General features: G+C 43.1%; 1 protein-coding gene across 1 annotated transcript in view; it reads right to left on the reverse strand.

Annotated features, from left to right (window-relative positions):
- Positions 1 to 14132, reverse strand: part of UTP4 (UTP4 small subunit processome component) — a gene marked incomplete at both ends in the record, with an annotated part of 45166 nt that continues 31034 nt past the window's right edge. Inside the window, 5 exon segments of the mRNA XM_080702928.1 lie at positions 1 to 117; positions 949 to 1059; positions 2704 to 2889; positions 6234 to 6329; positions 11487 to 11593. Coding sequence (XP_080559054.1) covers positions 1 to 117; positions 949 to 1059; positions 2704 to 2889; positions 6234 to 6329; positions 11487 to 11593 — 617 coding nt within the window.

The following is a 14132-nucleotide window of genomic DNA, read 5'->3' on the forward strand; positions in this document are numbered from 1 at the left end:
TTAGGTCCCAAACTTCTTCTTTTTGATAGGTGGCGGGAGCTGAGCAATGATGTCATCCAGGGGCCGTTCCACTGCCACGAGGGTCCTTTCATCCAAGAGTTCCATGAAGAGTAAGGGCTGCAGAGAGATGACAGTGAGGCCACACGAGACTCAAACTGGGGCCCAATCCGAGCAGGGTAACAGAGCCCAGGGCTGGACTCACTCAAAGCTCAACGGGCCTACGACTGACAATTTTTGCTACTCTCAGATTCAAAAGAGTGGAGAGGTGGCTAGTGTTAAATCGGGTTCACTCCTAAGAATTCTAACTGCGGAACTTCTCTAAATTGATTCAAATAGCTGTAGTATCAAAAGTTCAATGAAGGACTGTTTTATTTTTATTTATTTATTTATTTTTGGTGGCATTGGGGGTGGAACCCAGAGGCATTCTACCTCTGGGCTATACTCTCAGACCTATTTTATATTTTATTTGGAAACAGGGTCTCACTAAGTTGCTGAGAGCCTCACTAAGTAGCTGAGGCTGGCTTTGCACCTGTGCGATCCTCCTGTCTCAGCCTCCCAAAGCGCAGGGATTACAAGCGTGCGCCACCACGCCTGGCTTGAAGGATTGTTTTATAAATAGTGAAAGACTAGCCAGAAAAGAGAAAAATCATAAAAAATTCAATGACTTCCATTTGCTTAACATTTCCCAATAGAAGTAAAATTGAAAGCCAGCTTCCACTATATATGCATTTTCTTTGGGGAAAGATGATGTGCCTGCCTCTCACCTACTGAGGCATGAACAACCAATTATGGGCATAAGGGACAGTCTCAGAAAGGTCACCTGTCTCCCCAAACCAGGTTCTCTGCATATAAAATGAAGGTGCTCTTGACTTCCTGTTGTGGAGCTTATTACATTTTTATATCATCATAAGCAATCAACCATCCAAAATACAACACAAGATGTTTTACCTTATATATCTTAGAAATTTTAAAGGCATGGGCTGTGCGCCTCCGGAAGACATCTGATTCATTCGTGGGAGGAAGTGGATTGTAGAGTACGGTTTTGTCATTTGGAAGAGGCTACAAAGACAAAGATATAGTATTTATTTATTTATTTATTTATTTATTTATTTATTTATTTATTTATTTATTTTTGTGGTGCTAGGGATTGAGCAAGGGGCCTTCTATCTTTGAGCTATGTCTCCTGACCTATTTTACTTTTATTTGGAAACAGGGTCTCACTAGGTTGATGAGTCTCACTACTTGCTGAGGCTATCCTCAAACCTGAAATCCTCCTGTCTCAGCTTTCTAAGAATTGGGATTACAAGCATGGGTCACCAGGCCCAGCTAGGAGATACTATTTAAATTGTTACCAAAGCACCGCTGTTTTTCAGGACATTATTTTCTAACCATCTTGTATATTTACTACCTGCAGGACTTGCCTTACTTCATAAGGCAGAGTGATGCTCTTCCAGCCACACTACAGAGGGGACAGGATGAGGTAAGAGAGCTCAGTACTCCAAGGCTGGCGAGAACAAAGGGCCGACCAAGACCGGCCAGTCTCAAAACCACTGTCAGAATGGAGGAAATTGGTGTGTGCAGGAGCTCTATGCTTTCTAGATTCTTCCCCAACCAGATCGCAGAGCCCAGCCAACTCACTGATGCTCTCCCATGAAACCTGGCCACAAACCACCTGATGATGTCACCGGCACCTCAAGGGATGGTCTCTGGCAAAACAAATGATACGTGTCTCCGACTTCCGTGGGAAATAGCTCTGCTCAGGTTGGGGAAGCGGTCTACTTGTCACCAGGGCTTGGGAAAAGGCAACCCAGGATGAGTTAAAGACAGGCCGGCATGTGGGAGGAGCCCTTCCTGTACCGCTCATCTTGCAGAAGGACTTGTCAGCCAGCTCTTCTTCCCACACTCAAAGGACACAGGACCCACGAGATGAGTTTCAGTGACACATCCCTGTGCACACCTCCGCCACAGCCATCTGGTGCTTTCCTGTGCTCCTTCCACCCCCACCTCCACGGATGCACCGGAACAGCTGGGGTTGACTATAATCTAAGCCCAGAGTGCATGGCAGGCATGGCCGTGGCCCACAGTGCTCTTAGGAAAGAAAGCCCCTGTGCAGAAAAGTCATGTAAACATGGGACAAATCGAAACAGCAGCTGACAAAGAGGCTGGAATCTCAAACTGAGGAATATGCTCAGACCCCCACCTACATCAGTCACGAGAATGGAATTTTCCTAACTGGACTTTTCTGGAGACATTAAGACCAATGCTTTAAGCCTGCACTATCTTCAGCCCAATTGTCAAAACATCAGCCTGTGTCTCCTTTAATGAAACCACGTCAGTCACTCACGTTGGGACTCAAAGTTGAAAGTGAGTTAGCCAAATCAGTGGTATTCTCTGATGAGGGTCACCTTCTGAATAGCAGCCTAATCTCTTTCCTATTACATTAAGGTCACTTGGCAAAGAAGAGAAGTAGTCACAGCAACAACAACAACAACAAAAACAAACAAACAAACAAAAAAAACTGTACAGAGAGGCCAGCCCTTTCCTGAAAGGTGTGAATGCAAAGGAAACCTGTCACAAGCTCCTCTCCTCCCAAGAACAGGCTAGAAATCCTGATTCTGATTCTTCCTCCTTTAATTAGATGCTTTTTGAACTTGAAGACTCCTAAATAAAGAAGACCCAGCAAGGTGGCAGTGAAGAACTCACCAAGGACTTGTCAATGATGCAGAACATGTAGGCATCATGGAGGAGGATGTGCATCGGTCTCTTGGGATGAAAACTGATGTGTGTGATGGGAGTATCCCTTTGGAGCCAAAGGTGGTGAAAACCTTGTTTCTGGATAGTCCGGCTCCACTCTGTGTACTGTTTGTCTGGGATGCTGTACTCAAATATCTGAAGAATGACGAGAGAGGAAATTCAGGCTCTACCCACAAAGGTCTTGTCCCTTATTAGTTTTGTGTGTGTGTGTGGTACTGGGGATGGAAACCAGGGTCATTATACCTCCAAGCGACACCCCCAGCCCTCTTTTGTATTCTTTATTTTGAAAGAGGCTCTGAGTCCCAGAGGGCCTCACTAAGTAGCTGCGGCTGGCTGCACACCTGCGCATTCCTCCTGTCTCAGCCTCCTCAATGCTGGGATTACAAGCCTGCGCCGCCACGCCCGGCGTCCCTTATGAATCTTATCCCTGATTTCTAACCCGAAAATATAGAAACCTTGATTATATTATGTTCAACTTTATGGTTTCCCACTCCTTTTTTTTTTTAACAAATAAAATCTAAAGGTAAGTTACAGAATAATAAAGTTGCCCAGTAATCTTTTTTCTTTATTCCTTTTATGGCACTGAGGATTGAACCCAGGGACATTCTACCTCAGAGCTACACCCCTAGCCCAAGTACTGGGATTTGAGGCATATGCCACCATGCCCAACTGCCCTGCAATCGTGACATCCTTCTTCCCCAAAAGAGTAACTGTCAACTCTGTTTATATCTTTCACAGATAGTTTATACACACAATACATACTATTCTGTATTGTTTTTTATATATCCTTATAGGAAGGAGACTGGCAACTGTGAGTATGTAGAGTGATCATTCATGTCTTACCCCACCCCCACCCCTGCCAAAATTTGCTTTTATCCAAGTCTGGTGGCACAGGCTTGTAATCCCAGTACTTGGGTGGCTGAGACAGGAGGACTGCAGGTTCATGACCAGCCTCAGCTACATGGTGAGACCTCTGCAACACAGTGAGACCCTGTTTCAAAATAAAGAATAAAAAATAGGGCTGAGGGTGTAGCTTCACAGGTAGAATGTCCCTGGGTTCAATTCCCAGTACCACAAAAAAAAAAAAAAAAAAAAGAGAAAGAAAGAAAGAAAGAAAGAAAGAAAGAAAGAAAGAAAGGTTTTTAACTGGCATAGAATATTTGTACTTTCTATAGAGCACAGTATTATAATTTGGTACATGCATAGAAAATATAATGATCGGCCGGGCGTGACACGCTTATAATCCCCGCACTTGGGAGGAGGAGACAGAAGGATCGTGCTGCTTCGAAGCCAGCCTTGCTGGCTTAAGAGACCTGTTTCCAAATAAAATATAAAATAGGTCTGGGAGTGTAGCCCGGAGGTAGAAAGGTTTCCAGGAACCCCAGTACCACAAAAGAAAAAAAAAAAAAAAGAAAAAAAGAAAAAAAAAACTTTTGAAGATATTGACAAAATTTACTCTCTAAAGGGGCATACTAATTTATGCAACACATGAGAGGACACGCTATATTATCTACTCTTTGGTCTTAGCTAATCTAAAATTACAAAAAATTTCCCACCAGTTTTAATGAATGAAGCACTTAAGGGACAAACTACTGGTAAAAGGTGCCAGGTAGACATTATTATTTTAAGTGACAAGAACAAGGATGTGGCTTCACTCACGGTTCAGTCGTCAGTCTAGGACTCACCTAGAAGTTTCTTTTTTTTTTGGCTAGAATAGGTATGTGTGCATGTGAGTGTAAAAACTGCTCATCAACATAGTAAGCAGAGCTCAGTGTGGTGGCACCGAGCTGTAATCCCAGTACTATTATGCTGAGAAGAGAGGGTTGCAGGTTCAAGGACAGCCTCAGCAAATAGTGAGACTTTACTACTATCAACCTAGTAAGATTCTGTTTCAAAATAAAAATAAAATAGGACTGGGTGTATAGCTAAGAGAATGCCCCTGGGTTCAACCCTCAATACCATCAAAACAAAACTACCTGGCATGGTGGCGCACACTTGTAATCCCAAGTGTAGATTGGGAGGCTGAGACAGGAGGATCGCACAGATTCGAAGCCAGCCTAAGCAACTCAGTGAGAGCTGTTTCCAAACAAAATATAAAATAGGTCTGGGAAAGTAGCCCAGAGGTAGAAAGCCCCTGGGTTCCATCCCCAGTACCACAAAACAAACAAACAAAAAACAAAACAAAACAAAAAACCACCCTGCAATGCTTCTGTCTTAGTCTCCCAAGTACTGGGATTACAGGCATGTGCTCACACGCTTGGCTCCTAGATCACATTTAATCTTTCCGCAAACTCTGTGGAATGTACAATAATGTTTACTTTTATTTCTGTTTTGCAAATGAGGATATAAAAGCATTGATAATTTCATAATGTGGCCCTGGATTTTAAAGATCTTCTCCTTATAATCACAAAATTCTCCTTATAACATGGCATGAAAAAATCAGAGTGAATTCTCATTTTGACTGAAATTAGACACCTGATTTTACTAGAGCCTGATTTCCTCATCTGCAAAAATGAAGGTAAGTTACACACACACACACACACACACACACACACACACACACACACTTTTTTGGTAGCCAAGAGATTTATTGGAGGTGTCAACATGAAAGGAAGAGACGAAGAGAGGGAGGGGGAGAGAGAAGTAGAGGGGGAGAGACAGAGAAAGAAGGTGGGGGGAGGGAGGGAGAGCGAGCGCGCGAGAAAGTTATATTTTTTAAGCCACTTTTTTTCTTTTTTTTTTCTTTTTGCAGTACTGGGGATGGAACTCAGGGACATTGTACCTCTGAGCTGCACCTCCAGCCCTATTTTTTTAGTCCTTTTTATTTTTGAAACAGGGTCTCACTGATTTGTGCCTCACTTAGAAGCTGAGGCTGTCCACAAACCATGATCCTCCCGAATGCTGGGATTACAAACCTGTGCCACCACGCCCGGCCTTTTTTTGTGTGTGTGTGGTAATGGGGATTAAAACCTAGGGTCTTTCTACCTCCAGGTTATACCCCCAACCCTATTTTATAATTTATTTGGAAACAGGGTCTCACTAACTTGCTGAGAGCCACACTAAGTAGCTGAGGCTGGCTTCAAACCTGTGCCATCCTCCTGTCTCAGTCTCCCAAGCACTGGCATTACAAACGTGCACCGCCACGCCTGGCCTTTTAAGGCACTCACAACTCTCATAATCTAATCATTCCCCAAGGCATCTGTAATCTAAAAGAATCAGTGAAATGAGTACATCAAGATTCCTCCACCCTCCTGTGCTTCTTGGCTCCCGAATCTTGGTTTTACCAGGCAAACTGTGTCCCATCAAACCAATGAATACCCTTGGCCATGATGAGGCCAGGCCACGCATTAAAGCTTTACCTCACACAGAGAGAGCTACCCGTATCTACCCCTCCAAAGACAAGCTCTTCATTTCATTTTCTCAGGATCCAAGTTATCATCTAGTAGGAGGGAAAGAGAAGGCCTTGGAATGTCTCTTACCTGCTGGTCAGAATGAACGATGACAAGGTTGTTAGTAGTGGGGGCGATGGCCAGAGCAGTCACTGGAAAATTGTAAGCAGGCACTGTGCAGTGGAGCTGGAAACAAATGACAAAGGCAACTCTTTAGGGCGCATTTCCTCAAGAAAGGCTGGACACTCTCCAGCCTTTCTTGAGGAGTTTTTGGGGTGATTTTTTTTGTGTGTGTGGTCCTGGGGTTGGAACCCAGAGGCTTTCTACCTCCGGGCTATACTCCCAGACCTATTTTATATTTTATTTGGAAACAGGGTCTCACAAAGTTGCTGAGAGCCTCACTAAGTAGCCGAGGCTGGTTTTGAACCTGCGCGATCCTCCTGTCTCAGCCTCCCAAGCGTGGGGATTACAAGCGTGCACCACCACGCCTGGCAGGGGTGATTTTTAGTACGGGAATTGATGGCAGAGCTTTGTGCATACTAAGCAAATGCTCTACCAATGAGCTACACTCCTCAGCCCTCAAGTTAGTTCTTAAAATACCACTTTTTGGAACTCAAAAAAAAATTCTGTGCAAGTTCCCATGAACCTTAGACATTTCACTATCAATGAACTTTAATTTCATTTAAAAAAATGCATATTTATGTCAGACAAAGACATACCTGTAATCCTACTTTTTGGGAGACTGAGACAGTAGGATCACAGGTTCCTGATTAGTCTCAGCAAACTTAGTAAGCCCCTTTGCATTTTATTGAGACTGTATTTCAAAACTAAACGAACAAACAAACAAACAAAAAGACAAAAACAAACAACCAAACAAAAGAACAGGGCTTGGGGTTTAGCTCAGAGGTAGAAAGCCCTCGATTTCAATCCACATGGAAAAAAAAAAAAAAAGAGGACCACAGGTTCATGACCAGCCTGAGAAACTTAGTGAAACCCTGCTTCAAAATTAAAAAGTAAGCCAGGTGTGGTGGCACACACTTGTAATCCCAGAGTTTGGGAGGATGCCAGTCTCAGCTACTTAGTGAGGCTCTCAGCAACTTAGTGAGACCCTGTTTCAAAATAAAAAATACAAAATAGGGCATGGGGTGTAGCTCAGAGGTCGAATACCTCTGAGTTAAAAAAAAAAAAAATCTAGAGTAAATGCATCTGGATGAATTGCTCAAGAATATACCATCAACAGGGAGCCTATAGATCCATTCTGGGTTTAGATATTGCCCAGGGCAGGGCACAGTGGCATTACACCTGTAATTCTAGTACTTGGGAGATTGGCACAGGAGGACAGCAGGCTGGAGGACAGCCTCAGCAATATAGAGAGGTTCCTGGCAACTTAGCTGGACCCTGTTTCCAAACCAAAAAGGACTGGGGGTATAGCTCGGAGGTAGAATGCCCTTCTGCTCAGTTTCCAGAAGTGAGCATGCATGTGTGCGCGCACACACACCGACCCAAGAAATTAATGCCTAGGTATAGGTAATATGTATAATTATAAGGTATGTGTAAACTACATGGAATTATTCTTTTTTATTTTCTTCTGGGGGTGCTAGAGATCAGACCCAGGCAAGTGTTTTTCAATGCGCTAATCCCTAGCCCACTCTCTTTCTAAATGTCAGTCGAGGCTCCAAGGCAAGTGCTCTGTACATGTTCCTACCACATCTTACCGCAAAGAAATAAAGATTAAGTTATGCAGTAAAGGATTTGGTCCTAAAAGTTTTTGTTTTTTTTTTTTTTTTTTGCTTTTGCGGGTCTGGGGATGGGACCCAGGGGCATTGTACCTCTGAGCTACTTTTCCTGCCCTATTTTTTATTCTTTATTTTGTTGAAACAAGGTCTCACTAAGTTGCGGAGAGCCTCACTAGTAGCTAAGGCTGTCTGTGAACTGTGATCCTCTGGTCCCTGCCACTCAAATGCTGGGACTACAAGCGTGCGCCACCACACCTGGCTGGTGTCTGTAAGTTTGTTTTTGTTTTTTTTGTGTGTGTGGTACTGGGGTTCCTGGAAATCCTTCTACCTCCAGGCTACACTCCCAAACCCATTTTATACTTTTTTATTTGGAAACAGGGTCTCTTAAGCCAGCGCAGCTGGCTTCGAACCTACATGATCTTCCTGTCTCTGCTTCCCAAATGCGGGGATTACAAGCGTGCGCCACCACGCCTGGCTTGTCTTAAAGTTTTAATGCTATGCTTACTGTAAGGCTTGAGTAATTCTAATCTGATTTGTTTTTTGGGTGGTTATTAGGGATTGAACCCAGAGGCATTCCCCCTCCAAGTTATACCCTCAGCCTGATTTTATTTCTTTTTCAAAACATGCTCTAAGTTGTGGAGGGCCTCACTAAGTTCTCAAGATTGTCTTTGAAGCTGTGATCTTCCTGTCTCAGCCTCCCAGATACTGGGAATACAAATGTACACCACAATGCTCAGCTTTTTAATTTTCATTATTATTATTTTTTTTGTGTGTGTGGTACTAGAGTGTGAACCCAGAGGCATTCTACCTCTGAGCTACACCCTCAGCCCTATTTTATTTTTTACTTTGAAACAGGTTCTCACTATATTGCTGAGAATCTCACTAAGTTGCTCAACTAGTTTTGAACCTGAAATCCTCATTTCTCAGCCTCAAAGTACTGGGATTTACAGGCATGTGCCACTATGACCAGCTTGATTTTCATGATGCAGATGAAGACTTACAAGACAGATCATTGTAACTCAATATATGAATGACAATATTATTAATGGTCAGTGAAAAGTTTCCTGGATTTCTTTTTTTCATTTTACTTTGTTCTGTTTAATTTAAAAATACTTTGAAAATATGAGGCAAGCCATTACATGTAAACTGTTACCATCCCCAACTCTTATAACTATTTTTGTCAGAATTTTCCCTCCCTCAAATATAGAAATAACCAAGATGTGGATTCATCACCCACAAATCCTTCATTTCATATTTCAGTGCATGAATCACTTGACTGTTCCCACTGAATGACTTTAATGTATCAGATCATAGCTTAACATAGCCAAGTAAGTTAAAACTGGAATCAGGAAAAAAAAGTCCCTATTAATGAAAGCCAGGCATGGTGGCGCACGCTTGTAATCCCAGTACTTGGGAAGCTGAGACAGGAGGATCACACAGGTTCTATGCCAGCCTCAGATACTTAATGAGGCTCTTAGCAACTTAGTGAGACCCTGTTTGTATAAAATATAAATAGGTCGGGGGTGCCAGGTGCGGTGGTGCACACTTGTAATCCCCGCGCTTGGGAGGCTGAGACAGGAGGATTGCACAGGTTCGAAGCCAGCCTCAGCTGGCTTAAGAGACCCTGCTTCCAAATAAAAAATATAAAATAGGCCTGGGAGTGTAGCCCAGAGATAAAAGCCCCTGGGTTCCATTCCCAGTACCACCAAAAAAAAAGGCCAGAGGTATAGCCCAGAGGTAGAAGGTAGAGGCATCTGGATTCCATCCCCAGGATCACCCACAAAAAAAAAAAAAAAAAAAAAAGCCAGGCTTGGTGACACACTTGTAATCCCAAGATTTGAGAGGCTGAGACAGGAGGATCATGGTTTGTAGACAGACTCAGCTACTTAGTGAGGCCCTTTGCAACTCAGTAGCACCCTGTTTCAAAATAAAAAATATGGCTTGAAGGTAGAATGCCCCTAGGTTGCATCCCTAGTACAGCAAAAAAAAAAAAAAAAATTTAAGCTGGGCTTGGCAGTACACCCTGGGAGACGGAGTTTGAGGAGGATCATAAATTTGAAGCCAGCCTTAGCAACTCAGTGAGACCCTGTTTTGAAATAAGTAATAAAATCAGACTGAAGGTAAAACCTGGAGGTATAATGCCTCTGGATCCAATACCTAGTAATAAAACAACAACAAAAAGTCTAGCAGGGTGTAATCCCAGTATTTGGGAGGCTGAACAACTTTTTGAGGCCCTCAACAATTTAGTGAGACCCTGTTGTTTTGTTTTTGTTGTTGTTTTTTTGTGGGTCTGGGGATGGAACCCAGGGGCATTTGACCTCCGAGCTACACCCCCTGCCCTATTTTTTATTCTTTTCTTTTATTATTATTATTATTCTTTTTTTTTTGGTGGTAGTGGGGTTTCTGGACGCCCTTCTACATTCAGGCTACACTCTCAGACCTAGTTTATACTTTTATTTAGAAACAGGGTCTCTTAAGTCAATAGCGCTGGCTTCGAACTAGCACGATCCGGCTGTCTCTGCTTCCCAAGCCTGGGGATTACAAATGTGTGCCACCACACCCAGCTATTCTTTATTTTTGAAACCCAGTCTCACTGAGTTGTGGAGGGCCTAAGTAACTGAGGCTGTTCTTGAACTGCGATCCTCTGGTCTTATCCTCCCAAATGCTGGGATTACAAGCCTCCACGCCCGGCTGAGACACTGTTTTTTAATAAAATGAAAGATAGGGCTGGGGTATAGCTCATAGGCAGAACGCCTCTGGGTTCAATCCTCAGTATTACCACCCCCCACACACAAAAGTTTAATAAATTTCCAGGTCATTCCAATCTGCCTTGAATCGCATATGCCTCCTGTATGTATGTGTGTATGGTTCACAGTACTGCTATAGAGGGAACCAGTAGTACACACCTATAATCCCTGTGACTCAGGAAACTGAGGCATGACTATGTCAAATTCAAGGTCAGCCTGGGTAACATAGCAAAACCCTATCTCAAAATATAAAAAGCGGGTCTCATGGCACACGGCACACATCTGTAATCACAGTACAGGAGGATCCCAAGTTCAAGGCCAGCCTCAGCAACCCAGTGAGACCCTATTTCCAAATAAAAAATAAGCTGGGTAGGTAACACATACTTGTAATCCCAGCATTCGGGAGGCTGAGACTGGAGGATTGCAGTTTGAAGACAGCCTCAGCTACTTAGCAAGGCCCTTTGCAACTCAGTGAGACCCTTTTTCAAAAAATGTAAACACTAAAAACAGGACTCGAGGTGTAGCTTGGAGATAGAATGCCCCTGGGTTCCATTCCCAGTACTGCAAAATAAATAAATAAATAAATAAATAAATAAATAAATAAATAAACAAATAGACTAAAAAATAGGGTTGGGGCGTGTAGCTCAAAGGTACAATGCCCCTGGGTTCCATCCCTAGTACTGGAAAATAAAATAATCAGTCTGGGGGTATAGCTCAGAGGTAGAATATTCCCTTAGCACCAAAAAAAGATAAAGAAAAGAAGAAAGTAAGAAGAGCTGGGGATGCACCTCAGTACATGATGGGCTGGGTTTACTCTTCAGTACCACAGGAAAGGGAAGAAAAAGATAAAGGCAGATTACCTTTAGATGCTTTACATCATACACATGGACTCCAGCACTGGTACCTGATGCAGCTAGCCAATTCCCATCTGGACTGACTGCCAAAAGACACATGGCCTCCACTGTCCCTGTGCGGGCAGAACAACAATTCAGTCGAGATTTACAGAGTCCACAGGCAGGCCCACCCTGAAGATGACAGTAGAAGCCAATGAGACCTACAGTCTTAAGTCACTGACAGAACTTACAGAGGATTTTGAAATTAAGCTCTAAATGCTAACCTGTCTTCTTTTTGTTGTTGTTTGTTGTTGTTTTATACTGGGATAGAACTTTAGGAACATCCTATCTCCAAGCCATGCTCATCAGCACTTTTATTTATTTATTTATTTACTTACTTATTTATTTATTTATTTATTTAATTTATTGGTGGTACTGGGGATGGAACCCAGGGACCTTCTACCTCTGGGCTACACTCCCAGACCTTTTTTTTTTTTTTTGGTGGGTCTGGGGATGGAACCCAGGGGCATTCGACTTCCGAGCTGCACCCCATGCCCTATTTTTTATTCTTTTTTTTTTTTTTTGGTGGTACTGGGACGGAACCCAGGGGCCTTCTACCTCCGGGCTACACTCCCAGACCTATTTTTTTTTTAAATATATATTTTATTTGGAAACAGGGTCTCTTAAGCCAGCTGAGGCTGGCTTCAAACCTGCGCAATCCTCCTGTCTCAGCCTCCTAAGCGTGGAAATTATAAGCATGCGCCACACCACGCCCAGCCACTTTTTTAATTTTTTTATTTATTGATTTTGTGTGTGCGGGGGGGGGGGGGGAGGATCCAAGGGCATTCTACCTCTGAGCTACATATCAGCACAATTTTTAAAAAAAATCTTTATTTTGAAACAAAGTTTATTAAATTGCAAAGGGCTTTGGTAAGTAGCTAAGGTTGGCCATGAACCCACAATCCTCCTGTTTCATGCTCCTACGTACTGATTACAAGACTGTGCCATCACACTAACTTTTTTATTTTGAAGTGAGATCTCACTAAACTGCTGAGGCTATCCTCAAGCCTTTGGTCTTCCTGTCCCAGGCTCTTCAATACTGGGACCATAGGAATCCACTACCATGCCTGATTTAACTAGTCTACTCTGGGTGGGCTGGTTTGTTTTGTACTAGGAATTGAACCCATGGGCACTGTAAGTCTGAGCTATACATCAGACCTTTTTTTTGAAGCAGGGTTTCACTAAATTGCTGAGGCTGGCCTTGAACCTGGGAAATAAAGAGGGGCCAGCGATAATGAAGACAGCATTTGCTCAGGTGTAAGACACTTTCTTAGGAACAGAAAATCAGGATACCATTCCTCACTAAAATATATACCTTAACTATTTCAAACTCTTTTCCTACTAACTGATTTTAAGTCAAAATTATGGATGCATGGCAATTTCAACCGAACTGAAGCACATCTTTATTTATTTATTTTTCTGGCAGTACTAGGGTGGATCTCAGAGGCATTCTATCTCCAAGCTATGCCCCCAGCCCTATTTTTTTATTCTTTATTTTGAAACAGGGTATCACTGAGTTGCAAAGGGCCTCACTAAGCAGCTGAGGCTATCCATGAACTGCGATCCTCCTGTCTCAGCCTCCCGAAGGCTGGGATTATAAGCGCGCGCCAGCACGCCAGGATGCATATCTTTAATTTGTTGGACACCTGCTGCCTACTTAGCACCAAATGGGATGAGCATTCAATGCTGTTTGGCCCTACTAGGCACATAGAAGCCACTTGTCATCAAAGACTTCAAACTGGCAACATGAGCATACAGGATAAAAATCAGGGATGCTATATGCCAAAATGTGTGCTCCATAGAGATGTCAAACGATGAAAAAGCTTTATACCAAGACATAGACCAGTTGCTAAAGGGTGGGTGGCAATGATAGCAAGGGCACTGAATGCAAGATAGTCTAATTTTTATAATAAAAACATATACAACCAGGCACAGTGGCATACACCTACAATCCCAGTACTGGGAGGCTGAGGCAGGACCATCGCAGGCTTGAGGCCAGTCCCAACAACTTAGCAAGACCCTCAGCAAGTTCGCAGGACCCCATTTCAAAACAAAATAGGGCTGGGGGTGGCTCAGAGGTAGAATGCCCTGGATTCAATCCTCAGTACCAAAAAACCCAACAAATAAGCATCAAAACACAGAAATGTCCTTGATAGATATTATTAATCTAACTTATCTGACCTCTAGTTAGTAGGCTTTTTTTCTGGAGCAGCTTACATCTATAATCCATAATCCCCATACTTCGGAGGCTAAAACAGGAGGATTACAAGTTAAAGGCCAGTTTCAGCAACATAGTTAGGCTCTCAACAACCTAATGAGATCTTGATTAAAAAAAAACAAAACCAACCAACCAACAAACAAAAACCTGGAGAGTGCAGTTCAGAGGTAGAATGCCCCTATGTGTACACACACACACACACACACACACACACACACACACACACACACGCGCGCGCGCGCGCATGCGCATGCACTTGCCCAGGTCTTCCCAGATTGATGGAGTCTAAATGACAAGGAGGCAGGTAAAATTCAGGGCAACACAGACAGGAAAAACCCATGGGAAGAATCCAACTACCACTTTAAGCTAGATGCAAAGTATAAAACTTCAACAAT

This window comes from Muscardinus avellanarius, assembly GCF_963383645.1.
Source record: "Muscardinus avellanarius genome assembly, chromosome: 10".
NCBI classification, from domain to species: domain Eukaryota; kingdom Metazoa; phylum Chordata; class Mammalia; order Rodentia; family Gliridae; genus Muscardinus; species Muscardinus avellanarius.